Source organism: Crotalus tigris, unplaced genomic scaffold (assembly GCF_016545835.1).
Source record: "Crotalus tigris isolate CLP2741 ecotype Arizona unplaced genomic scaffold, ASM1654583v1 scf7180000024362.2655971311:6658466, whole genome shotgun sequence".
NCBI classification, from domain to species: Eukaryota; Metazoa; Chordata; class Lepidosauria; order Squamata; family Viperidae; genus Crotalus; species Crotalus tigris.
Genome location: NW_024100530.1, coordinates 356258 through 383355, shown reverse-complemented (window position 1 = coordinate 383355; position 27098 = coordinate 356258). Strand labels below are relative to the sequence as shown.

The following is a 27098-nucleotide window of genomic DNA, read 5'->3' as shown; positions in this document are numbered from 1 at the left end:
TCAACAGAGTTTCTCTATTCCTACCTTTTTAAACTATATGGACAATGGCCTATCTGTTTAATAAACTCAATGTGTTTGATGATAGACTGTTTTGTTTAAGGGATACTAACTGAGGCCACTATTTCCTAACAGTTTTACCAGGGAAAAAAACATTTATAGCAATGCTTTTATTCCAACAGACCTTCAAAAAATAATCCTCACTTTCATCCCTTTTAATCACTAAAGAACAGGAACCATCAGCACTGCCATTTCTTATCTAACAAAGCCTGCACTTACTACTCTAACAACAATACTGTAATCTCCTTTACTAATTGACAAAACCCATCTTTCTTTAGTACAATTTTTGCAGGCATGCTTCATCTGGAGTTCTTAAAAATGCCTACCCATAGGAAAAGTATGGAACCAGGGTGGTCCACAGACAGAGGCATAGAAAATCTGCTGAAATATAGATGTGTGGCATAGATGATGTATTCACTTCTAAAATCAGGAATCTGAAATAGTCATTTGTAACCCAAATATCTCCCCCCCACACACACACACCCTAATACACACTTCTATGTCTCACTTCTCCTACACATTGGATTTTGCACCAGAAAAAGAAATGAGTTGATTGACTGAAGCATCCAGATTAGAACAACCAAGGAACTCCCCTTCTGCATATTTTTGAAGGCTAAAATGAGTAAATTATCAGAGGTATCCCACCACCATTATGTCTGCAAACCATAACATCTAAGTATGTAGAGCAGAACCTTTCAAGATAGACCACTGGAGCTGGGTCGCTAATAAATTCAAATACATACATACATACATACATACATACATACATACATACATGTTAAGTGATTAAGTCATTCTATAAGTCTTTAAAGAATTGAATATTTTGCTTTAAAGGCTTCACTGACATCTACATCTTTAAGAACAGCTGGGATTCACTGCCACTGTAATTATGGATTCAGTTCAGTGTGATCTGATCAACATCATGAGAAAGTACCTCTCCAATGTGAAGGATTGATTGAAAGATGGATAGATATAACAAATAAGGAATACCTAATTTTTAATCTAGCTTTCTTTCAGAAATTAAAAAAATGCTAAATGATCAGTACTAATTACCTCCAACAATTATGAAATAAAAGTTATTTTATAAATATATTTTTTATATTGGAATACTTGAAAATACATGCTATTCCCACAAGCTGCCACACTTATTTTAATGGCCATATCAAATGCTCTGCAAATTTTGTGAAGGATTTTTTAGCAAGATTTTGGGCAACCTTTAGGGCTGGCTTATATAAAATGCTAAACCAGGGGTCTTCAAACTTGGCCCTTTTATGACTTGTAGACTTCAACTCCCAGAATTCCTCAGCCAGCATGAAGTTGAAGTCCACAAGTCATAAAAGGGCCAAATTTGAAGACCCCTGTGCTAAACCATAATTTCAGTTGCTTAATTTTGGCTTAATGTGATGCATTAATATCTTTTTATCTATGCAGCCAAATGTAGACTGTTTCAGTACTATGGATATTTAATGTAGATATACTTCAATACTATTTCTTATTTTTATTTTCTTAAAATGACCCTATATTTCTGTTCATCCAATAGATTCCAGAATGTTAATCAGTTAATATATCATAAATAACAAACAATACAATAAAACTGCAGCATGCATAATAAAATGAGGCAGTGGCTTAAAGCATACAGCAACTCAAGACTCTTCTCAAATGCAAACAACTGTCCTTTAAGGTTTAGTGTTCTATTACAGAGGAGTCCTGACCATGGTGTTTATAACTGAATCAAATATAAGTACTCTAAATACCCTACATAAATTCTTTCACTTCTTGTCAAATTTTTCTTTCTCAAGGTAATCTCAACCCTACATTTCACTTTCTTGTTTCCCATCAGTGCTCTATTTTATTTCTTATTAAAAATCAACCTGATTGTTGAGGGTCTCTAATAAAATGATAGTTTTTAATGTGAAGCACTTCAAAACAAGTCATTATTTTCACCGTGTAATAAAAATAATATACAGAATAAATAATTTCAAAAGCATTCTTCATGCTGGACTCTAGAGTGGAGGAAATTGAAGAAACAGTAGAACTTTTGGATTATAAATTCCAAGATATGGAGAAAAAAGTGGAAGCTTCACAAGATGATATTCTTATGTTCCAGTATAGACAGATGGAATATGCTTTGAGAATAAGAGGCCTGAAAGAAGATAAAACCCAAGACTTGATGGAAATGGTGATTAATGACTTGGCTGTTATTTTGAACATAGATAAAGATGAGTTACTGGGGAAGTGGAAAGAATTTATAGAGTTAATTCTTGGATTGCAAAACAGAAGAATCTGCCTAGAGATGTGGTGATATATTTTGCTAAGAAGTCTTTGCAAAACCAGATTTTGCAAATTTTCTACAATAAAAGATTCCAGATTGCTGCCCAAGATATTATTATATTAAAGGAAATTCCACCTAAAATTTTAAGAAGCAGAAAAGATTTTGCTTTTTTAGCAAATGAACTTAAAGCAAGACTGATGCCATTTAGATGGGAGATTCCGATGGGTATTGTCCTGAGCCATGCGGGGACACGTTACAGACTTAATACAGTTGCTAAAGCTAAGGATTTTTACAAAACGGTCCTGGGTGCAGGCTCACCTCTGCCCATGATGCACAAAGTCTTGAGTGATAAAGAGATGGAACAGAAACCTGAAGGTACAGGTGTGATGACTGCTGGACAGGTGGTATGGATGTCCCAAGCAGAGGTTAAAGAACAGAGAATGACCCGTGCAGCACATAAACGCAAAGAAAAAGAACAACAGAAAAAAGAAAAAGAAATTAAAGAATCTACTCAGCAAATTGTCTCAATGCCGGTGGGAGGAGCAAGACCCAAAAGCTCTGCAACATACTCTTCAGTAGCAGAATTTGAGGGGATCTTCTCCAGGCTCAAGGCCAAGGGAGATGGCAAAGCTCCTGACCTGGAATGTTAATGGATTAAATATTCCTCAAAAGAGAAAAAAAATCTACCATTATTTAAAGCAACACAACAATGATATTATCTGTTTGCAAGAAACTCATATTACATCTAAAGACCAAAAATATTTAAACAATCCTCGTTTGGGATCTCATTTTGTATCTCCCGCCCCTGGGAAAAAAGGGGGTGTGGTAATCTATGTTAAGAAGAATTTATCTGCTATCCTGTTAGAATCAGATCCTCATGGAAGATATGTTATGCTTGAACTTGGTTTATATGGCAAGAAAATTCTTATCGTGGGGCTGTATGCACCAAACCAGCAACAGGAGCAATTCTACAGGTTGCTACATCAGAAAATAACCTTGTTGGACTATAGATCTGTGATTTTAATGGGAGACTGGAATGGTGTCTTAGATATACAAAAGGATAAAAAAGGCTCTTCTACTTTTTTTAAACAGGCTAAGCTACCTAAAGCCTTCTTTGACATGAAAGAAGATTGGGAATTGAGAGACTATTGGCGTGAACGTAACCAGGAAGAAAGGGACTTTACCTTCTTCTCAGATAGACACCAATCTTTCTCAAGAATTGATTTTTTTTTGATTACAACAGATTTATACAACAGGGTGAAGAATGTAAAAATTTTTCCTAGGACATTGTCTGATCATAGTCCAGTTTGGATGGAACTGTTTGCTGAGAAAGAAGACAGGAGATCCTGGAGGGTGAATGAGAATTTATTTAAACAAGAAAAAAATGTCCATAAACTAAAGGAATGTTTAAAGGAATATTTTGCTTTAAATATGAATAAGGGAACATCAATGTCAATGGTGTGGGATGCAAGTAAAGCTTTTATGCGTGGTATTTTGATAAAAATGAATAACTTGCATAGACAGAAACAGATTCAGAAACGTAAAGATTTAGAAGAGGAGATTAAATTAAAAGAGAAACTCCTAATTTCAAATCCTTTAGATGAAAAGGTGAAAGGAGCTATAAAACTGTTAAAAACACAATTTAACATGTTGATGGCTGATCAAGCTGCAACCAATTTACTATTTATGAAACAAAATACATTTTGTAATGCTAATAAACCAGGGAGATGGTTGGCTTATCAGTTAAGAAAGAAACAGAAACAGAGGAATATAGATAAAATAAATTATAATGGTAAATTGGTTTATCAGAAAGAATTGATTAAGAAATCTTTTTTAGAATACTACCAAAAATTATACAAGAGTACTAATATTCAAACTACAGATATAAACAATTATTTAGGTAAAGTTAATTTTCCTAAATTAACAGAAGATCAGGAAAAAGAGATTAATGGTTTAATTACTAAGGAAGAAATTGTTACAGCTATTAAACAATTGAAATTGGGCAAAGCGCCGGGTACGGATGGGTTGACATCTATTTATTATAAAACTCTAGTAGAAGAGATGACTCAACCGTTGTGTGAATTGTTTAATAACTTATTACAGGGGTTAGAGATCCCTCCATCTTGGCGTAATGCATTTATATCACTGATTCCAAAAGACAATCAAGATCTTACATTGCCTAAAAATTATAGGCCTATATCTCTTTTAAATGTGGATTATAAAATTTTTGCAAAAATTTTAGCTAATAGGTTTATGGGGATTTTGCAGCAGATTATACATAAGGATCAATCGGGTTTTATAACTGGAAGGTATATGAAAAATAATGTTAGACAAATTATTAACTTATTAGAGTATTTAGAAAAGAATAACCAAGTCTCTGCAGGCTTGATATTTTTGGATGCTGAAAAAGCCTTTGACCAAGTGAACTGGCAGTTTATGTTATGTTTAATTAAGGAGATGAATTTTGGACAAAATATATTACAAGTACTATCTAATATATATCAAAAACAGACTGCTCAACTTATTGTAAATGGGGGTTTGTCAGAGGCTTTTGTAATAGAAAAAGGTACAAGACAGGGATGCCCGTTATCCCCGTTATTGTTTGTTTTAACATTGGAAATATTGTTGATTAAAATTCGGGAGTCTCAAGAAATAAAAGGAATAGAAATTAATAAAAAAGAATATAAATTAAGAGCCTTTGCAGATGACTTGGTTGTTACTTTGTCTCAACCTATTTGTTCGGTGGTAAAATTATTACAATTGATCCAACAATATGGACGTGTTTCTGGTTTTAAAATTAATAATAACAAGACCAAAATATTAGCTAAAAATATGACTAATGGTGATAAACAAGTTTTAGTTAAGTTAACAGACTTTGAAATTGTTGATAAGGTAAAATATTTGGGGGTTACATTATCTGCTTCCAATGCAAAACTGTATAAAAATAATTATGAAAAGTTGTGGACGGAGATACAGAAGGATTTAAAAAATTGGAACAATTTACAGTTATCCCTTATGGGTAGAATTGCAGTTATTAAAATGAATGTCCTGCCAAAGTTTATTTTTCTGTTTCAAATGTTACCTATTTTAAAGAGTGATCGTAATTTAGATGAATGGCAAAAAGGTATTAATAAATTTGTTTGGGCAGGGAAAAAACCAAGGGTGAAACTTAAAATAATGCAAGATTTTCGTGAGAGAGGTGGACTCAAGGTACCAAATATGAAATTGTATTATGATGCTGTAGTACTAACATTGATCAGCGATTGGGTGAATTTAACAAATATAGAAATACTTCATTTGGAAGGTTGGGATTTACTTTTTGGATGGCATGCCTATTTAATATTTAATAAAAAAGTGGATTGGGTTTTTAAGTCTCATATTATAAGAATCTCTTTGCTTAGAGTGTGGAGGAAGTATTATAAATTTGATTTTAAAATACCATTATGGGCTATACCTCGGCATGCCATAGAAGGTATAAGGAAAGGGGTTAATATGGATATGGTTTCTTATGCACAGTTACTTAGATGGGATGGCCAAGACTGGCAGTTAAAATCTTTGGAAGAACTAATACATGAAAATCTAACTTATTCATGGTTCCAATATAGACAAATAGTGGACAGATGGAAGATGGATTGTAAAATGGGCTGGCTTAGAGAAGATGAAACTCTCCTAAAACAAGTAAGAGATCAAAGGCCAACCCATATTAAGAGAGTTTATGGGGTTTTAGTGGAATTGGATTCAGAATCTGAATTAGTTAAAGATTGTATGATTAAATGGGCACAGAATATTGGTGAATCGATTTCAATGGATACTTGGGAACTTATTTGGACAAGAAATGTTAAATTCACACAAGCGCAAAATTTAAGAGAGAATTTTTATAAGATGTTTTATAGATGGCACCTTGATCCAAAGAAAATGTCCATTATGTACTCTAATCTACAGCCGAAATGCTGGAGATGTGGACACTTGGATGCTACTTATTATCATATCTGGTGGACGTGTAAGCATATAAAAGCTTTTTGGATTAAGATATGGTGGAATATTCAGAGAATTTTTAGAAGGAGGGTAAAATTTACTCCGCAATTATTTTTATTAGGTATTGTTACTGATTGTGATGCTAGGGAGGTTATATTGATGCTAAATTTGATTACAGCCGCTAGGCTGTTAATAGGACAATATTGGAAGAAGGAATCCTTGCCTATTTTACAAGAGTGGTTTTATAAAGTTTCGTATTTGGCAGAAATGGCAAAGATTTCGGCTTTTTTAAAGGAGCAATCTCAAGAGAAATTTTTTGCGGTATGGGAAAAATGGATAAATTTTATACAACATAATTTAGATATGGAAAAATATTATTTAGCCTTTTTATAACTTGTAATGATTGTTTTTTTCTTTCTTTCTTCTTCTGTATTATTATTTATATACTTTTCTATATATGTTTTATTTTTCGCCTACCTCTTTCTTTTTTCTTTCTCTCTCTCTTTTCTTTTTCCCTTTTTTCTTTTCCTTTTTTTTACGTATATTATTATTATATATATTATTATTATGATTTTTATTATTATTATTAATTATCTTATAAATTGTATACGTTATTTTTTAAAATTTGTTAAATAATCCTATATTCAGTTCTGGGAAGTCGGGGGGGGGAGGGTGGGGTGGTTTGGGAGGGGGGGTGGATGTTTATTTGTAAAATTTTTGAAAAAAATTCAATTAAAAAAAAAAAAAAAGCATTCTTCATATTTACCAAACAAATAAATAAATACCTGTAGGAAGCACAAGTTAGAATACCCTGGTAGCTACTAGGTTGAAACAAACAAACAAACAAACATGAATGAATGAAAAGTCAAAGCTGGAGTCTCCTTTGATGTAAATTGGGTGATCTATCATGTCTAAAATTGAAATTAAGTTAAATGTATAGCTTTTAAGAAGAGACCAGAAATGATCTAAATAAACAACATGCTAATCCTATATTTAATCTCAGACATGTTTTTCTAATTCTCCTTTTTCTTGATCCCTTTTGTTGCTATTACTTTTATGTCAAGTTTCATCTGTTTCCATTTACGGTAACAACTATATGAACTTACTAATTAACTTTAATCATGCTTATCTCCCCAGCATTTTTCCGTATCTACAAAGATGTACATTGCACACAGTGCTCTATGCAAGCTGGGAATTGATTGATTGAGGCCTATGTGGTTGCCATCATGAAACAGGCAGACACATGAAATTTGATTTAAAGACTCTTGGCTACTTCTTTATTTAACTTGCAATTAAATGTAAGCTTAACCAGCCTTCTTGGATCCCTAGAATAGCACTAGACTCACAAGGCCCCCTTTCCGCAAACCAAAACACTGTTTCACAGGATAGATGGAGTGCAGAAAGCAATTCCTAGATCTGGGCCAGGTTGCCAAAACATTTATTCTCCACCTTAGAAGACTTCTCTCTCTTTCTGCTCTACAATGCACTTCATAACTACCATGCCAATAAGTTACATTTTGAAAGACTGGTGCTTACGTTAAAAAGTAAATAAAATCAAGCTGATTCCCTGAAGGAATTCAAAAGGTAAGCAAAAGATAAGGTGCATTAAGCCGTGGTATGTCCAGCATAGAATACCTTTGCCTAACATTGGAAGGATCAAATGACTTAGACCTATTTTTTCTCTCCTAGTAGCTAACTTTTGAAGGGGCAGACCTTATTCTTTTATGTACCAGTAGCTTTTGAGGAAATCTGAGCCAATATCACAGACAAGAATAACAGTTTTGAATCAGGTTCAGTATAATATAATACAATATCCTGTAAGAACCCTCTGGCAGCAATTTTTTTTCCTTTACAAATCATCATCTTCAAACCAGTCAGCAGGCACAAGAAACTGACATGCTACACATTCATATATAACCCAGCATTTATTGAAAATAATCTATATTGGAATAGTAATACAAAATTCAAGTCAAAAACTATGAGAAATAGATGCTTTACAGATCTATAGATCTAACTATTGTTTCTAGAAAAGCCATTTAGAGATGCTTTTAATGGACTGGGCTTAACCCTTTTCCTACCTGCTGTTACTCAATTTCAAGTCATTCACAAAATTTCCTTTCAGCTATTAGTTTCCAAACCTTAAGCTGTGTATGGAAACCAGTAAAAAAAAAGTAATTTGGAGAAGCAATTTGAAATGAAGAATTGAAAGATATATTAAAAGCTATTTGCCAACAATACCACATTACTTTCTTATTCCAATCAGTTTTTCTTGGAAAAAGGATACGAATTAGCCAATTTTGATTTCTGTTGAAAATATTATTGTTAAATATCTTGGATCTTCTTTATATTTGAATTTAGTCAGTGTTTTGTCACAAAACATCAGTTACATTACTTCACTCAGTAGTATTTTTTGGCACTTCACCACAGAATCTGCAAGGTACTGAAGAGAAATTAAGAAGACGGATGGTCAAAATTTCAAATCTGTTTGAAAATCTCAATTACAGATATTTAATGTAGATGTACAGAAAGCTTTTCAGTTTTTTCTAGCACCTGAGAGAAAGCTGAGTAATGAATGGCCTTATCTTTGAATATTTTAGGATTGACAGCTAAATCATAAAAATAAAAAAGTGCTGACATTAATCTTGAGATATTTCATAATATTTTATTGTATAATCATATATTCTTTTATTATGTTTTGCTTTGTGCTTTTGAATCAGTGTTGACTCTACAGGGTTTTGGAAATGGCTTGCCCTTACCTCCTTCCTAGGGCTGAGAGAGAGTGATTAGCCCAAGGTCACCCAGCTAGCTTTGTGCCTAAGGGGAGACTAGAACTCACAGTCTTCCACTTTGCAATTTGCAGCCTAAATCCTATACCAAACTGGTTGACTTTTATTATGTGTAAGGTACGAAGATACAGATGGCTCTCAAAATACTCTTTATTGCATAATCAACAAGAGCAGGTCCTTTGCATGTGCCAGGCTACTTTGGCACTTTCAGAGGGATTTATCCATTTGCTCCTGTTGATGCCTGTCTTCTTACCCTTTGTTTATTATTAATAGACAGAATGGGAGGGAAAAAGGGAAAGTACAAAGTAGGGGAAAGCCTTCTTGCCAAATCCCTCAAGAGGAATATGAAAATAGCCACACATGCCTGAACACTAACTTGACAATTCAAATCATATGTTGCCAAAAGATAGACCAAGCATGAATGTTTGACTAAAAAAGAAATGAAAAGCTCTGAAAGATAAAAATTTCTTCTACCACACCGTGAAGCATATTAAACAAGGCCCATGTTGTTGTTGGAAATGAACCTCACACAGTGCTTAACTTTTCGGTGACCTTTCCCTGTGAACATCTTCTCAATTTGTTAATGCTAAAAATAACACAATTGTAGCTGTTGAGGATTACCTAACTATGAGAGGCAGTTGGGAAGGCACGCTTTAAAGATTCTATCCTCTGACGTGCATAAGAGCTGCACAATTCTTGAGAACAGCACCTGGCTAGCAAGCCTCCTTTTAAAGACAATGGTTATAAAAATAATGTGTCAACTAATCCAATATGCGAGCCAAAGGAAATATTTACTGAAGTCCATGGAGAATTATGAGCTGAGAAAAACCATAAATGCCACAGCAGGAAGCAATAATTTCTATATTACCATTCCACAAGGTCAGGCATCACGGGTACAGCCTAGTGTCAGTCATCGTGAAACAAAGGCACTGCCTATGTCATGAATGAGAAAAATGTTACTTCTAAGAATTCATACAATGTAGCAAAGCCTCAGATCTCCTTCATGACTTTTCAAAAATACAGAAGTATTTGAGCCTGGCCTTTTGTCCAAAGTAGACTTAGGCCTGCACTTCAAGTTTCATTAACTACAATGCTTCCAAAAATTTGACAGAGCAGTAAAACTTGCAAAGGCATGTTCTGTGGTCAGCTGGGCACATGACAACAGGTAGTCATCTCTCCTTCATGTGTCAAAGGATGTAGAAAATTCAAATACTTCCTTCTTATTGAGTGGCTTTCCTTGTATCTTCTTTCATCATCTGCTAAGCTCTGTATAAAATGAAGGCTGTGTCCTGAACAGAAGCAAGAAATCATTCCAAAACACGATTAAGTCTTCCTACTCCCCATTTTGGATCTGGTATCCCTTTCTTTATATTAAACGCTTTTTTATATTTCAATTGTTTTACTATCTGTTATTGATAAATTGCCAATAATTGTTTTATTTCCATCAATGTTGGTTGATTTATTTCTACTATTTGTCATAAAACTTCACCTTAAATGGTAAAGAGACATCCTTATTGTTATTGCCAAAGAACTCACAGAAAATTCTGCTGAAACTTTCATGCTTGAGTTTTACGAGCTGATAACCACTTATTATGTATACTTATTTGAAAAGGCTCCAACCAATAGGGCTGGAAATCAGAGAACGACAATGTCAGCAATTCTGTTCATGACCTTGAAGTGTATACCCATTTGGGGTTTTCAAGCAGTCCTGAAGAACCACATAAGCATTCTAAACTCACAGGATGCCTTTGTACAAGAGTATTAGCCAGGCTTCTGTCTTCACAATATATCAGTCATCAAGAATATTATGAGTTGAACCTAAGCAAGCTGAAATAGCAGCACAAACGGGAAGAGAAAAGAGTAGCCAATGTCACATCCTTGTTTGAATTAGTTCTCCTCAACCAAAATTAGCTACAACACAACACAATTTTTGTGTCCGTGGGATACAGGACTTAGTAGCTTTTGGAAAAGGAAGAACTGCAGTAGAAAACCATGAGAAAAGTGTTTTTCTGAAGAAAGTGAATTCAGCAACTGCAATTAACATTTGCAACTAGCCAAATATAACACATGTTGTGTTTTCCTATTTATTTATTTATTTATTTATTTTTAATGGCTGGGCCACTGGAAAGCATATGAACATATACGATGAACATGTGTGCATCATAATGAAATGTAGAAAAATGCACTTTTTAAGAAAATAAACATATTTCAAACATTTATAGGGAACAAAAGAAATCTAATTTTTGAAAATAAAGATGGATTTTTCTATATTAATTTTTTGAATGTCTTTATATCATAAAAAATGAGAAGCTGAAGGAATGTTTTTCTGTGTGTGTGTGTGTGTGTGTGCCGTATGTGTCTCTGCTGAATCCTGGAAAGTTTTGTTGGCAATATTTTCAGAAGTGGTTTGCCTCTGCCTCCTTCCTGCAGATGAGAATGAATGGCCCACAGTCACACAGCTGGCTTTGTGTCTAAGTCAGGATTAGAACTCATGATTTCCCTGTTTTTAACCTAGTGCCTTAACCACTTCACTAAACTGGCCCCCAATGTTTCTATATAGTATAGATGTAATAACATGTTAAAGTTTTGGGCTAGTTCATATTATACTGATCTCTCTTTCTTATTTAGCTTTAGTACAGTATAGTTCAGTATAATAATTATTATATATTAATTTCTCCTTTTTGATAAATTTTGTATTTCAATTTTAAAAGGAACATTTCCATATTTATTTTACTCTGCCATGGTAATCACATTAGTGATATCTATGGTCAATAATCATTCTCAGCTATTAATGTTCATGTTTTCAAACACTGTAGGAAGAAATAAATATTAGTATAAATGTAAAAAGAGCTGTATAAAAAAGTGCTTTGAGGCTAAGCTGTATCGAATAAAAGAAATTGTATTTATAAAGAATTGACCATATTACTAAAGGCTGTGTAGAAAAACATATATTGGGTAGTTGGATAGGAAAAAGTATCATTTTTAGTATCTAAAAATAGCTGACAATATGTATTGAAAAACAGGTAAATGGTGCTTTTCTGTATTTTTGTCAAAATTGGAATGAGATGGAATAATCTGTAAGAACATATGACACACAAATGGGCTAGGTTTTTATGGATTACACATCTCTAGTTCAATTTATAGTTCTCCTTAGGTCCAGAAGCATTTTTTCTGATTCTCAGACAATAAATTGTTGATAAGTAGATCTTCTGCCAAAGGTGGCAGAAGGAACCAATAATCACCTCCAAGATTACACAAGGAACATAAATTCCTCAGATTTCTCTGTTTGGAAATGTAATAAAAGAGGTGCTGTTATAAAATGTAGCCAACCACTCCTTTCTACAAAATTGGAAAATGAGACAACTCCTAATCCAGAGACTCAGATATGTGCACTAAAGTCCTCAGTGGAGAAATTAATAATGCAAAACATATAGCTCACAGTTACAAAAATTACCACCTCTTGATCTTTAGTAAGACCTTTCACTAGAAGTATTCAATGAAACTAGGCAAAGAAGAGACTTTTAGCAGGAAGTCATCAGATCTGCTCCCATGTAACTGCTATTGTGATATATGAGCCTGCTTAATGGATTTCTCTCATCAGTTAAGTGGAACACTGTAGTGCTTGGTAGGTGACACACACTAAAAACTGCTGAGTCCAATGAATCCTTGGCATTTCTTGATCCAGCATGAACGTGTACCAAGAAACCAGAATCCCAATCTCTCATCCCTAGGAGAAGACTCTTGAGCATGTTTCTATCTGGTTCATTTGTCAGGATTTTCTATTTTTATACATTACCAGATTTAAAAGAATCTAATTAGGAGGTCATAGAACAGTAATGGTGAACCTTTCAGAGACCAAGTGCCCAAAAACTGGCCCCACCCCTGCTCCACCCCCTGCCCCGTCCCCACCCCGCCTGCCCGCAGGGCCACTCACTGCCTCCAGGGCCTGCCACAGATCACCCAGGCAGCCCAACAGCGCCATTGCGGCCATGCCCTCTGCCCGTGCCGCACAACATCAACTCTGCACGATGGGGTCTGAGGGCAGAGTCTTGTCTACGCTGCCTGGCTGCCATGTACTTGATTGTGCTGCTCTGCATGGGCCATGCTCGGGGGTGACTCTCTTCCAGGGGGGCTGCTGTTGAGGAAGGGGTCGTGGGGGGAGGTGAGGCTGGGGCAACGGCATGCGTGCCCACAGAGAGGGCTCCAAGTGCCACCTCTGGCATGTGTGCCATAGGTTTGCCACCACTGTCATAGAATGAGAGATCTCTAATCCCTACCTCCAAATTGGTGACCTATGCTTTTTGTGTGAAAATGATTATAAAATACCAATAAATTGATCCAAACCTGCAGCATAAGAAAACCCATATATCATTTGAGGTTCCTTCCTGTTTGGCAAAAACAGGCCTCATATTTGGAATGCTTGAAGTTCTTTTAAAAAAAATGAATAAGAAAAAAAAAAGGAAGAAAGCTATGCAGGCGCACATAGACACAGTTTTTTTTCTATGCAATGAAATCCTGTCAGCACAGTTAATCCCTAGGGAAATCAAAAGTATAAGCTCCAGAACAGCAACAAGTGAATGGTCAAAACCATGTAATCAAGATGAAGGCCTCTTCATACTGAGATTACACACCCCATTGCCTCCAATCACAACCAAAGATGACAGGAACACAAATTTAGAATCATCTTATTTTGCAAGGTCTAACTACCCAACAAAAATGATAAACCGCTCCGGATTTTAAAAATCCACTTTGTCTCTGTACCTTGGATTTGAGATAGATTAAATAATTGAAAAGGCTAGGCTATTAGGTCATGATTTCTGTACTGCAGCTGTCCAGCACAAATTGACAGACACTCGGTAAATCCTGTTGATTGAATAAGAGGCAGGGAAAATCTCCATGCACAGCAAAGCACACTTGAAATGGAGAAAGGAGCATAATCGAATGGAAAAAAGAGACAGCACTTTATATGGATTTACTTAACTGGTCCTGTGGTAGTAAGAATAGTAATTTATGAATTAAGGCATCAATGGATACACAGAACCAGTCTAAACGGCAACGGCAGCTCAGACAGAAATACTGCTTCTCATAAAAATTGAATTGAACTTTCTGTAAACTCGACAAGTGAAGAACCATGAATGGTAAGACACGTTTTTATTTGGAACTATTGTGAAAAGATTCTGTTCAGCAAAAAACATTGTCTTAACCTCTTAGCAATCCATGATATTTCTTGAAGCAACTTGCTTCATTTGTACCTTAGCAAATAGTTGTAACCTAGACATACCGATACAGAATGCATCCTTTTCTCATATAACTTCAGAGTTCAGAAACACTAAGAAAATCTTTCGGTGAGCCATTCAAACTTTCTGAAATATATTTAATGAAGGAGCACAAGTTAATTTCAGAAAGTGAAGGACTTCATTTGAAGGTTAACATGTTTAGCTGTGAATATAGAGATTTCCAAGTATCTAGGTCCTGATACTATTAATTTAGATTCAGTGGCTTGCCCATCTTAGACTTATTAAATATTTTATTTCAAATTCAGTCCTTTGCATGTTTACTAACTGAAATGTTTCCCCAAATTCAGCAGAATTTACCTGATTTGTAATTGAAGCCCATAATTATTATAAGCATAAAAAAAGACATGAACCTTTAATAAGTTGGTGATAGGGAAAATATGGCCATACGAGTTTTAGCCACAGCTGCCTGTTTCACTATTGTACTGTACACATCTATAAAAGCAATGCTATAAAAGAAATACTATTATGAAAAGGAGGCTCCCTTAATTAGGTCATAATAAGATACTGTGTTTCTTTATCTGGTTTAAAAAAGAAAAAATACATTTTAGAAGGAAAATGGATAATATGCAAAGATGTAAAATATAATAATTGAAAGTATTTTTAAACATTTCATGTTTAATCCTCAGGGCTCAGTTCATTCAAATATATATATCTTTAGCACAAATAGCCTATCTGATTTCCTTTAGATCCTCTACAACTCTCATAAATTTCAGTTAGAATATTAAGAATTCAGAAATTGAAGTTATAATCCAAAAAATAGGGAAGATCAACTTACTTATTTCCTCTCCCCCACCAGTGTTTCAATATAACTTAACAATTTGAATAAATTCATTGAAATAAACATGGACATTCTGAAAACAGGAAAATACCAAAGTGTCTATGGAGATTCTGAGCCATCCAGGTCATCGTTGTCCCAAAGGTGTTTTTTTCATGAGGCAACTGGACTTCTTTTTTTCTCTTTCAAGATGTTTTGCTTCTCATCCAAGAAACTTCTTCAGCTCAGAGTGATGAGAAGTGAAACGTCTTCAAAGAGAAAAAAGAAGTCCAGTTGCCTCGTGAGAAAAGCACTTTTGGGAAAATGCCAAAGCTATTTTGTGTTCCCTAGATGGGGATAAACTGAGCCAGTTTGGTGTAGTGTTTAAAGGCACCAGGAGACTGCAAGTTCTAGTCCCATCTTAGATCCAAAGCCAGGCGGATAACCTTGAACCAATGACACACTGTCATCCTTAGGAAGAAGGCAAGGATAAATCACTTTTGAAAAACCTTTCCAAGAAAACTGCAGGAACTAGTCCAGGCATCATCAGAATCAAACATCAGTTTGAAGGCACACTCACAGAGATGGAGATGACAAAATAATCCTACAGATGATAAGACTAAAAGGAATAAGGTATTGTGTAGAAAATGAAAGCACTCGTATGATTAAGCTAAATTTGCTTAAATGCTTTTCATAATCCTATTGAGCACATGAAGGTGACTTTCAGGGTCTACACAATGCTAAGCAAAGTAGACTTTAAAATCCTTCAATCATTTTGACCTGAAGCTTTATTACAAGAAAAAGTATAGTTCTTGTATAATGAGTATTTTCTAGTTTTGTATATGTTATCAACATGATTGCTTTAATCAAGTGATTTTCTTCACATGTATTTTTATCCAGATGTAAATATCCTAAAAGTTAATTACACTTTTTGATAAAGAATGAAAAGTAATTATGTTTAAATTCTTAATCTTATCTAAAAGAAAATTCATATTCAGCTTTCTATTTAGATGTACAACCCCAGATTCCTAGAAAACTCTATTAAGTGTTGCGACAATAAGCTAAATGTGCCATTAACAGTTATTTTCTTATTTTTAGGTTCATTTCTTTTTGTTTCAAGTATTATCATACTGGTAGATGTGGTGACCGACTGTCCCCTCAAATGTCTGTGTCATCCAAATTCAAGGACAGTGGATTGCAGAAATCAAGGACTTGCCGAAGTTCCTTCCCATTTACCTGCTGAAACTCAAATATTACTTTTGTCAAACAATGGCATTCAGAAACTCAGTCAAAGGACTTTTAGGGGCACAAAGAGTCTCAAAATCCTGGACTTATCGAACAATTCTATTTCAGGTTTATTACCTGAAACATTTGGAGGACTAGTACATTTGCAGATTCTAAATCTAACCAATAATGTCATTGGATATATAGATAATAAGACCTTTAGCTCTCTACCCCACTTAAGAGCACTGGATTTATCATCAAACAATATATCAAAGCTTCCTAGAACTTTAGGAAACAAGACAGAGAACATTACTTTATTGTCTCTGAAATATAATCATCTTCACGAAGTTGACAGACTTCTGTTAGAATCACTTCCAAATCTGAAAATGATTCTTTTCAAGGGTAATTTCTGGCAATGTAATTGTCAAGTCTTTGGGCTTAAATTATGGCTGGAAACCTTTCTGTACAATGGTGAGACTTTTTTCTCATAGTACATATATTGTATGTTATGTCCAGCAACATTAGCTTCACTTAATGGTATTTCAAGGAAAGATCTAAACATGCAAAGTTGTTTTTTTCTAATGGTTGTGGGCACTTTTGATTTCCTGATTTACATAGCATCTGCACATTCTGCCCTGGGTGCAAACCTTATAGCAGGGCTTTTCAATCAGTGGTACGGGTACCACCTGTGGTACATTGGCACCTGGCAGGTGATATGTGACCATCCTAGAAAAGTGGTAGTGGGGGAGGGGAGTGAGCTGAACTGCACAGCACAAGCCTGAGCAAGAGATGGCTGGAGCTGCAGGGCTCAGTGGAAGCACCAGAATCAATGCCACTTTTCAGCTGATCGGCGCTTCTTCGGGAGTGTCATAGCTCAGTGGAAGCGCCAGGATCAGTGCCAGGATCCAGCTGGAGCTTGGCGCTGATCCTGGTGCTTCTGCTGAGCCCTGAAGAAGCACCAATCAGCTGGAATTTGCAGCATCTCCAGGGTCTTGTGATTTACATTCAGATGCTTGGCCACTGATTCATATTTATGATGGTCACAGTGTCCCAGGGTCATGTGAAGTGACCAAAACCTGCTGCAACCACCCAGCAGGCGGGGGGAATAAAAACCAAAACCCCCCACCCCATCCCTGCTGCCAATCCTCAACAGAAATGCTCACAACAATGAAAACCTAGGACAGGAGGAAGAACGCCAGTGGGCGGGCAGGCAAGTGTCTTGCTCGGCTGTGGCTTGGGGGGGCACTTTTTTCAGTGCCATTGTAACTTCGAACAGTCACTAGGCGAACTGTTGTAAGTCGAGGACTACCTGTACTTCATAACTATTTTTTTGGGGGGGGTCATCAAGTTTTTGACGCCTTGATGGGCGACTGGTGGTACTCGGATATTGCCATATCCTAAAAGTGGTACAATGGGTGGAAAGGTTGAAAAGCCCTGCCTTATAGAATCTGCAGATTACAGTTGTGAAATTATCCTTCTTATCTTTTTCTACCACTTTCTCTTATTGGTATCATTATTATGATTATATTACTTTTGTTGTTTGCATGTACACTCAGAGCTTATGCACCAGAGACAAATTCCTTGCTTGTATGTACACAGAGAGCGTATGCATCAGAGACAAATTCTTTGTGTCCAATCACAATTGGCCAATAAAGTATTCTATTCCATTCTACAGTTATAAACAGACAACCATGGGGGAGGGGGACATATAGCCAGCCACTGCATGTAACAATCCTAAGAGTAAAAATGAGGACCCTTTTCTGAATTTGTGATTGTTATAAATGTTGGGAGAATTAAAACCCATCTTTTAAGTCCTATAGGAGTTTTTTAAAAATTGCTCCTCTTAAAACTTTTAAAGCCTCCTTCACAAAATATCAAGAGGGCCTTTGCACAAATACATCTTGTGTGCTAATTGTGCCCATTTCTAGATCAGAAGACACTGCTCATATTAATGTATGCCTTATTCATCTCCTGAATGGACTATTGCAATGTATTGTACAAGGGGCTGCCTTTGAAAAACATTTGGAAGCTTTATCAATGCAGTGGCATGGGCATGATGTCATGTTCATGAAACATTACACTGGCTCCCAGTGGGCTTCCCAGTTGCAATTCAAGATGCCGGTTGTTACATTTAAATCCCTGCATGGCATGGGGCTAGGTTACTTGTAGAACCACATCTCCCTGATGATTCCTGCCTGAGCCACAAGATCTGGCAGAGTAGATATAATCCTGTCACCTTTGTGAGGGGGGTTCTGGTGAATTCTAAGTAGTGGGTCTTCTCTGTCATGGAACAGCTTCTGACAGAAACCTGAACAGCTCTGACGTTATCAGGCTTTGAGAAGGCTATGAACACCTGGGTTATCCCCAGACATAGTTAATTTCTGGAGCTCTCACGTGGATGTATGGAATATAGATAGTCCTTGACTTAAAACTACAATTCAGAGTGGACTATCAGCTGATATGTGAATTGGTATTTAAACCAGACGCTATGTGACTGCTCATTGAGCTCAATCAATGAGTGAGAGAGAGAGAGAGTGACTGGCCCTAAATCACCCAGCCAGCTTTCAAGCCTGAGGTGGGACTAGAACTCAAGTCTCCTGGTTTCTAGGCCAACCCTTTAACCACTATATCAATGTAAATGAAATGGTGCTAACCCTTATGCTTCCTTGCTTTACACTGTACAGACTCTTTCCAAATTGCATTGAAATAACATTTTGGTTTTTCTTCTCTGATATTTGGTATTCTCTGGTTATGTTGATACAAAGTTAGAGAAAGGGAAGTGCATTAAATTTTGTTAACGCAGTTAAAAATGTTTATCTCTCTGAGATAAATTTAGGAAGCTATTAAGCAAACATAACAGTCAAGATGCATTTAATCATCCATTCATTAGGAATTTTCTGCATTCAAAATTTGGAATTTTGAGGCATTTCTCTTTTGGAAACCAATTCCAATACTTCCTAATAGAAATCCAGGATGGAAACAATATTTTAACCATACAGATATATAAATGGTATTGATTATAACCAAATGATTGGGAGAAACTTGGATGGACTGTAAAATTTATAATTTTACTTCCTGACTCTTTAGTTCTTCTTCCCAATTTAAGCTAAAGTAAAATTTCCTCTGCCATCTAAAATAATCCCTATGATTACTTTGTCTCCACCCCTGTAGAGACACACGTAATTCAAATGCTCATTTATTAATCTGACAGTCATAGGCAAATGTTTTGTCACCCTTCATCAAATTCTGCTCCAATCCTTCAGTGACCAGAAGCTGACGGGGCATCCAGTTTAACATGAAATATTTCTGCAAATGTGAATGCATATTAAATATTTTGGACATAGATCTGAAGGTATCAGTTTCGGAGGATAGAAAAGTTGAAAACCAAATGACTATATTGAGTTAGAGTTCAGTACTTAAGAAAAAAATGACCACCTATAACTTGATGATGATGATGATCATCATCATCATCATCACCATCATCATCATAAAGTTGGAAGGGACCTTGGAGGTCATCTAGTCCAACCCCCTGCTCAGGCAGGAAACTCTATACCATTTCAGACAAATGGCTGTCCAGTCTCTTCTTAAAAACTTCCAGTGTTGGACCATTCACAGCTTCTGGAGGCAGGTTGTTCCACTGATTAATTGTTCTAACTGTCAGAAAAATTCTCCTTAGTTCTAGGTTGTTTCTCTTTTCAATCTGTTGCTTCTTGTCCTGCCTTCAGGTACTTTGGAGAATAGCTTGACTCCCTCTTCTTTGTGGCAACCCCTGAGATATGGGAACACTGCTATTATGTCACGCCTTGTCCTTCTCTTCATTAGACTAGACATTCCCAATTCCAGCAAACGTTCCTTATATGTTTTAGCTTCCAGTCTCCTGATCATCTTTGTTGCTCTTTGTACTCTTTCTAGAGTCTCAACATCTTTTTTACATTGTGGTGACCAAAACTAGATGCAGTATTCCAAGTGTGGCCTTACCAAGGCATTGTAAAGTGGTATTAACACTTCATGTGATTTTGATTCTATCCCTCTGTTAATGCAGCCTAGCACTCTATTGGCCTTTTTGACAGCTGCAGCACACTGCTGGCTCATATTTAGGTGATTGTCAACTAGGACTCCGAGGTCCCTCTCACAGTTGCTACTATTGAGCAAGGTACCAGCTATACTATACTTGTGCATTTGGTTTTTCTTGCCTAAATGTAGACCCTTACCTGTGGCCAGAATTTCTCAGGAAGACAGGAGGCTTACAAATGTGATAGTACAGTAGGTTGAAAATGAAACAGATACAGATAATAAGATTTCAAGGAAAAATTCCCTGCGAATCATGGTCTGCTTGACAGTCACCATTTCTGCTCAGTAGACATTCTATATTAGCAGCCTGTAGGGATGATACAGTGAGGGGATCAAAAAAGTGAAGATGGCAGCTGTGATACATGCTATTGAAGCCCCATTGTTTGTTTATATGTGTTATGCATGACACATACAAGTGTGCATGTTTGCATGCATAGGGCAGGATTTTGATCACATTTTGTGTCTACCATCTTGACTTTTTGATCTCCCCTATGACAACCCAGGGATGCAGGGCAGCTGCATCAAAGGGCTTTCATGATTTTGCTCATGGAATTATGTAATATCTCATGAAATATTACAAGATTTTGAATATTGTTTATAAAAATAATTCAGGAAGACTATTGTTACATTTATGGCATTGATGTTCTCATTGATGGTGCCACATTGCTGACCATGGGTTTGTGTGAATGTGTAATAGTGTGAATCCAGCTATAATATATGATGAATTGGACTTTGGTTACTTTAGCTTACGTTTTTTTATTACAAATTATAATGGAATACCATTGAACAGTTGATTAATTGTTTTTTAAAAATGTCTCTCCTTTTCACAACACATACTTCTAATAGCCAATGTAGGAGAAATATTAATGTCTACCTTAGTTTAGCCAATCACTAGTTTCAAAATTTTCTGAAGTACCAAGAGTTAATATATATCTTTTATTTCCAACAGGAGGAATTAGCGATGAAATTGTCTGCTCAACCCCTGAAAATCGGAAAGGAAAAGACCTGCTGAAAATTCCCTACGAGTTGTATGGGACCTGTTTTCCTACAGCTTCTCATGGTCATCAAGTCTACTGGCATCACAGTTCTAAGCCTAAAGGTTCTGCAAAGCACACCCTTCCCAGTGAACATGGAGGAAACAGCACCCACGCAAACTGTGAACGTAAATCAAAGCCACGGCCGGTTAACTTGCGTCATTCAGTTGTCACTGTGGCTATAACTGGTGTTGTCTGTGGGATCATATGCCTCATGATGTTGGCTGCTGCAGTATATGGCTGTGCCTATGCAGTAATTACAGCAAAATATCACCAGGAAAATTCATATCCTGGCAAGGAGAAGGGGAGCCATGAAGAAAAAGAGCCATTTGAGAATTCCTTGGCTTGAGTTTCTGATGGCTCTGAACTGCCTAAAGGAAATTCTTTGGTTAGTTGTGGTTCCACTTTCTCTAGAAACAAGAAGAGTATTGAAATAGGTTTAATATATCCTGAGGATTGATTTCCTTGGTACAGGAATATTCTTCAGCATATAAATATTGTAATATGTGATGTTTTATATTTACCTGGTTCATGGGTATAATTTAATCCTGTTTATATATGGTAGGGTTGTAAACATTGACCAACAATTGGAGCAACGTATATGCCTAGCAAAATAAATGAGCAAATTTACCCTGGCTTGATTCAAGCCTCCCTTCCATATTCCAGAGTTTTTTCATATTCCAGAGTGTTTTCACATAAACCTATTCTCAAAAAAAATCTTTTGAAATGGGAAGAAAATGGACTATGCTAGCACATTCCTGGATAAACTATATATTATATAAAAATGGGGTTAACAGATAGATAGCAATAGAGACAGAAATATTAGACATTCTCTCCCTCCCTATGAATGGTCTTTAAATATTTTGTTCTTGACCACTAAAAAAAATCCTTTTAAACGGAAAGATGAAAACCTCTCTGTTCCTTTCAATTGCTTTTCAAAAGCCTTTCAGAAATCAGTGTGAAAAGAGTTTGAGGTTCTGCTTGAGGTCTTCCACCAAACTTTTAGTTTAATCCCCAAATCACAGCCTAGAAAAGAAACATGCTAATAACCATAAATGAATTCCAAAATAAAAACTCAATGTAGATTATTGTAAATACACTGTACAACAAATACAACTCTGATAGATAACAAGAGTAGAAATATCATAAGGAATTTGCCTAAGGAATATGTGATGGATTAAATAGGTTTATTTATTTGCATTTTTATTTATTTCCTCTAAGAAACTTTAAACTTTTCAATCCTAAAATTTACTTTAATCACTATATCTTGCTAGCCTTTACAATTCTAGTTTATGTATAATTGAAAAAAATATTATATGGGGGATTTGAATTAATAACTTATGTTATTGTTGTTGCTCTGTGATAATTACATTTTATTACAGTACAGATTTTGTTCATACTATTGTTAATTGGGTATTATAAAATGGAACATTCAGCCTGTACATTTTATAATAAATAAATTATTTTGCAAGAATATTTACTAATATTTCAATCTTCTAATGTCAACAATAACATTAATAAATGAAAAGCTATTATGCTGCAGCATGAGATACTTAATGCTTCAATGGAGAAAGTGACTTTGAAAGCTGAAACTAGTTGTGAATTCTGTGAGCATCACAAATTATTTTTTACTGCTAAACATTCTGGCCAATTTGCCAGTTCTTACTTCCAATTGCAATACTGGGGGCGGGCCAGATAAACTGTAGGGCAGAAGAAAGCAGCTGTGCTATTACCACTACAATCCTTTCCCAGGAGCAATTAGAAAATGGTTCCTTCCCAGTTTCTAACAGGATAAATCATTATGAGAGATCACTTGCATGCCTCTGTGTACAAAAGACAATGACAGCAATGTTGGAAAGACTATGGGCATTCATAGTTAGTTGTACCAATGCATCCTGGAAAATGCATTTGTTGATTCATTTAATCACTAATTGGCCATAGAAATAAATATCTCCTCGTACTATTCCAGAAAGCTTCATAAGGAAAAAGGTATCTGATTCCCCCCCCCCCCCAAAAAAAATTTCAGCCTCTTGGGATGAAAACTCAAGAATTGAATCCAGACTGTGATGGAAAATTCAGGATCAATCTTTACTGCTGTTAGAAATAGAATTGAGATGGGGAGATATTGTTAGGTAACTTTGCACAATTCTATTTTCAAAAAAGGGCATTTTACAAAGTCTCTTATCAATGATTAATCAATAAATGTAGCACCCACTGGGATTTTAGCTGTAATTTTAGATGCATTGTACTCTAGCAGACTATACCAGTTTCAAAGAACAAGACAGACAGTTCTAAGTCACGAAGACTGTAATGAAAACACCTGTTGTTCTCCTAAGCCAGTTTATCTAATTATATGCTATTTTCCATTATGAAAGGAAAGTGTTTGATGACATTCAGACCAGATAATCAGATGATCTCACAGGGAAATAGATACATGGAACATCTATTAATATACTCAACTGGCTCTCCTGTTCTTTAAAAGATCTCACTGTAACTAAATATACTGTTACTTTTGTTCTCCCTGAAAGGTATATTAAGTGCATCACTGTTAGTTAAAATCTACATACATACTTTTAAAAGTTGGTGCAACTATGCTAGCTTGCTAGCTTGTAAATAAATAGTAATTATTGCTCAGTAAAGGGAAAATTTTTGCATGCAACTTTTCAGGCTGAGGTTCAGTTTTTCATGAACAACCAGAGCCAGTTTTTGTGTCTTGTACAAACTGTGGCTATTTGTTTTGAATGTCAAAAAAATAATCTGTGTTATGAGAGTAAGACAATTAGACCACTAAGCTTGATTTCCCTCTTTAACCAAGTTTCATTGCACCAATGAAACGGAAAAACTCTAAAAGACAAAATAGGTCGAACAAAGCTATTTTGAGAACTCAAATAAATTTGGAAAAATCTTGGTATATCAAATTAAAAAAGGAAGGGAGGGAGTAATAACAACTGAAAAACAACAAACTGTTTAAATCTATATGTATGAGTGTGTGTGTATAATATGTATAGCTGCCCAGAATCTTTTGTTTTGAGATAGGAGGCAAATAAATTCAATAAAACAAACAAACAAACTAATAAATAAATAAAGAAATGTATACCAATACAGGTAGGTAGGTAGGTAAGATAGATAGATAGATAGATAGATAGATAGATAGATAGATAGATAGATAGATAGATAGATAGATAGATAGATAGATAGATAGATAGATAGATAGATAGATAGATAGATAGATTCTTTCCAATGTTTTCCCCCAAGTGCAGGTTCCACTTATTTTGGATCAACCAAGTGTCTATTCTAAATATAAAATAGACAAAGAATTCTTGAAAACATACATTGAAGACATAGAATTAAAAAAAAAAATATTCAAGAACACAGGCAAACACTAAGCAAACCCATTACAATTCAGGAGATCAAAGAAGCAATAACAAATATCAAAACTGAAAAAGTGCCAGGTCCAGATGGGCTGACAACACAATTCCAAAAAAAGATGGAGGAAGAACTGGTGGAACTGCTCCTGGGTAGGTTGAATGAAATCCAAGTAACAAAAACAATACCAAAGGCAGGGGGAAGAAGTATACAGTATACCATAAGTTTAATAACACAAATAAGTGAATTGTCCAAAGAAAATCATGCAGACCAATTTCTTTACTGATGTCGATTATAAGGCATTACTACAATATTAGCTGAATGCATGAGGAAGTACATTTCTAAAATCATACATAAAGGTGAAACAGGTTGCATTCTAAAAAGAAAGATAAAAGACAAGAACAGGGTTTACAAAATAAAGGCATTTAGGACAGATCAATGATTTTTAAAAAGAAGGTGGGTAGTAATACTTTTAGACAGAAAAAGCATCTGTCAATTTGGAATAGATTTTTCTATTGAAGGGCTTAAATAAAATGAACCTAGGGAGAGAGTTCAAAACTTGAATGGAGAGAATATATCAATGACAACTACAAATATCATATTGAGTAATACATTTTCTGCAAGCTTCTTAATATGTAAAAACAAGAGAAAGTTGTCTGCTTTCTCACTTACTATTATAGTTGCTTTGGAAGTCATGGTAGATGAGATGCAAAAATAGAAATAAATAAATAAATAACAAATTGAAATGTTATATAGATGTCAGCCTTGCCAGATGACCAGACAGGAAACATAATCAGATCAGCTAATTCTACTTTACTGTAAAACTATATTAACAGAATTTTGTAAGTCAGAAAGAATAAATCTCCTGCTCTTTTCTTAATAGCTTGAGAAGCTAGGCAGAGTCTCTTCTGAGTTTTTTTCTCTGCCATTACGATGCTTCAGGATATTCCCTCTCTTATCAAAGGTTCCCTAGGCAGAATTTCTTCCCTGTCTCTTAAGGTCTTTCATACAAATCATTGCAGTAGATAATGTAATACTAACAATTACGCATCCACCAAGCCCTGTAAGGCAGTTAATAAAATACTTAACGGTTTTGGCTTTCCTAATGAAAAAAAAGCAAAGATAATAGCAAAGGCACTTAATTACTGGAGAAAGTGACTTGATTAAAAAAGAAAAACTGGCTGTGAGATTTCCAAGAGCCATGAAATACTTAGTGTTATTTGATAAAAGGAAATAAAGATATATTTTAAAACAATTACAGCAATTTATGGAAAGAAATAAAACAATATCTCAAAAATGGAAGACTTTAAAACTCTTTTTACTGGGACTTACTGCAATAATAAAAATGAATACACTAATCATGATGTGCATTTTACTTTAAATGGCACCACAAAGAACGGCTACAGTACTTGGGTTGGCTAATCTAAAGAAAAGAAGAAATAGGGGAGACATGATAGCAGTATTCCAGTATTTGAGGGGCTGCCACAAAGAAGAGAGGGTCACGTTATTCACCAAAGCACCAGAGGGCAAGACAAGAAACAATGGTTGGAAAGTGATCAAAGAGAGAAACAACCTGAAACTAAGGAGAAACTTCCTGACTGAGGACAATTGGAAGTGGAACAGCTTGCCTCCAGAAATCATGGATGCTCCATCACTGGAGATTTTTAAAATGAGGCTAGACAGTCACTTATCTGAGATGGTATAGGTCCTGCTGCTTGAGCAGGGGGATGGACTAGAAGACCTCCAAGGTCCCTTCCAGCTCTATTCTATTCACTTTCCCTCTCAAACCAAACCTTGTAAATTGGCACAAGACAATTAATAGCAAGAATGGGGTGAAATGAGAATAAGATTTACAAGATTCAAAAGAAAGGGGTATATGGTATATGTTCTTCCTAATCTTAAACAATATTATTAAGCAAATTGTGTGTTATGGATAATGGAATGGATTAAATTTTTAATAAAACATAAATCAAAGAAAAAACTGATTTTGATAATGGACTCATAGGTTTTTATGGTGTCAAGAACGAAAAGAACAAAAGATTTTGAAGGGACATATTATAAGATAAGAGAGCCAATCTGATGTAGTGGTTAAGATGACTGTAAATGCTAGTCCCACCTTAGACACCAAGCTGGCTGGCCACTTTGAAGTAGTCAATTTCTCTCAGCCCTAGGAAAGAGATATGAGCCAAGAAAACTGCAGGGACTTTACCAAGCAGTCTCCAATCTTAACCCGAATGAATGGAAAAAAAAAAAATATCAGAT

General features: G+C 35.4%; 2 protein-coding genes across 2 annotated transcripts in view; one reads left to right on the top strand and one right to left on the bottom strand.

The window, feature by feature from the left end:
• Nucleotides 1–27098, bottom strand: part of LOC120301001 (voltage-dependent calcium channel subunit alpha-2/delta-3) — a 405499-nt gene that overhangs the window by 30989 nt on the left and 347412 nt on the right. The gene's annotated exons all lie outside the window — the stretch shown is intronic.
• LRTM1 (leucine rich repeats and transmembrane domains 1) lies at nucleotides 13210–22929 on the top strand. Its single transcript, XM_039327507.1, has 3 exons — nucleotides 13210–14228; nucleotides 16240–16836; nucleotides 21386–22929. Exons 1-3 carry the CDS (start codon nucleotides 14222–14224, stop codon nucleotides 21817–21819), a joined length of 1038 nt encoding a protein of 345 aa, XP_039183441.1. The 5' UTR covers nucleotides 13210–14221; the 3' UTR covers nucleotides 21820–22929.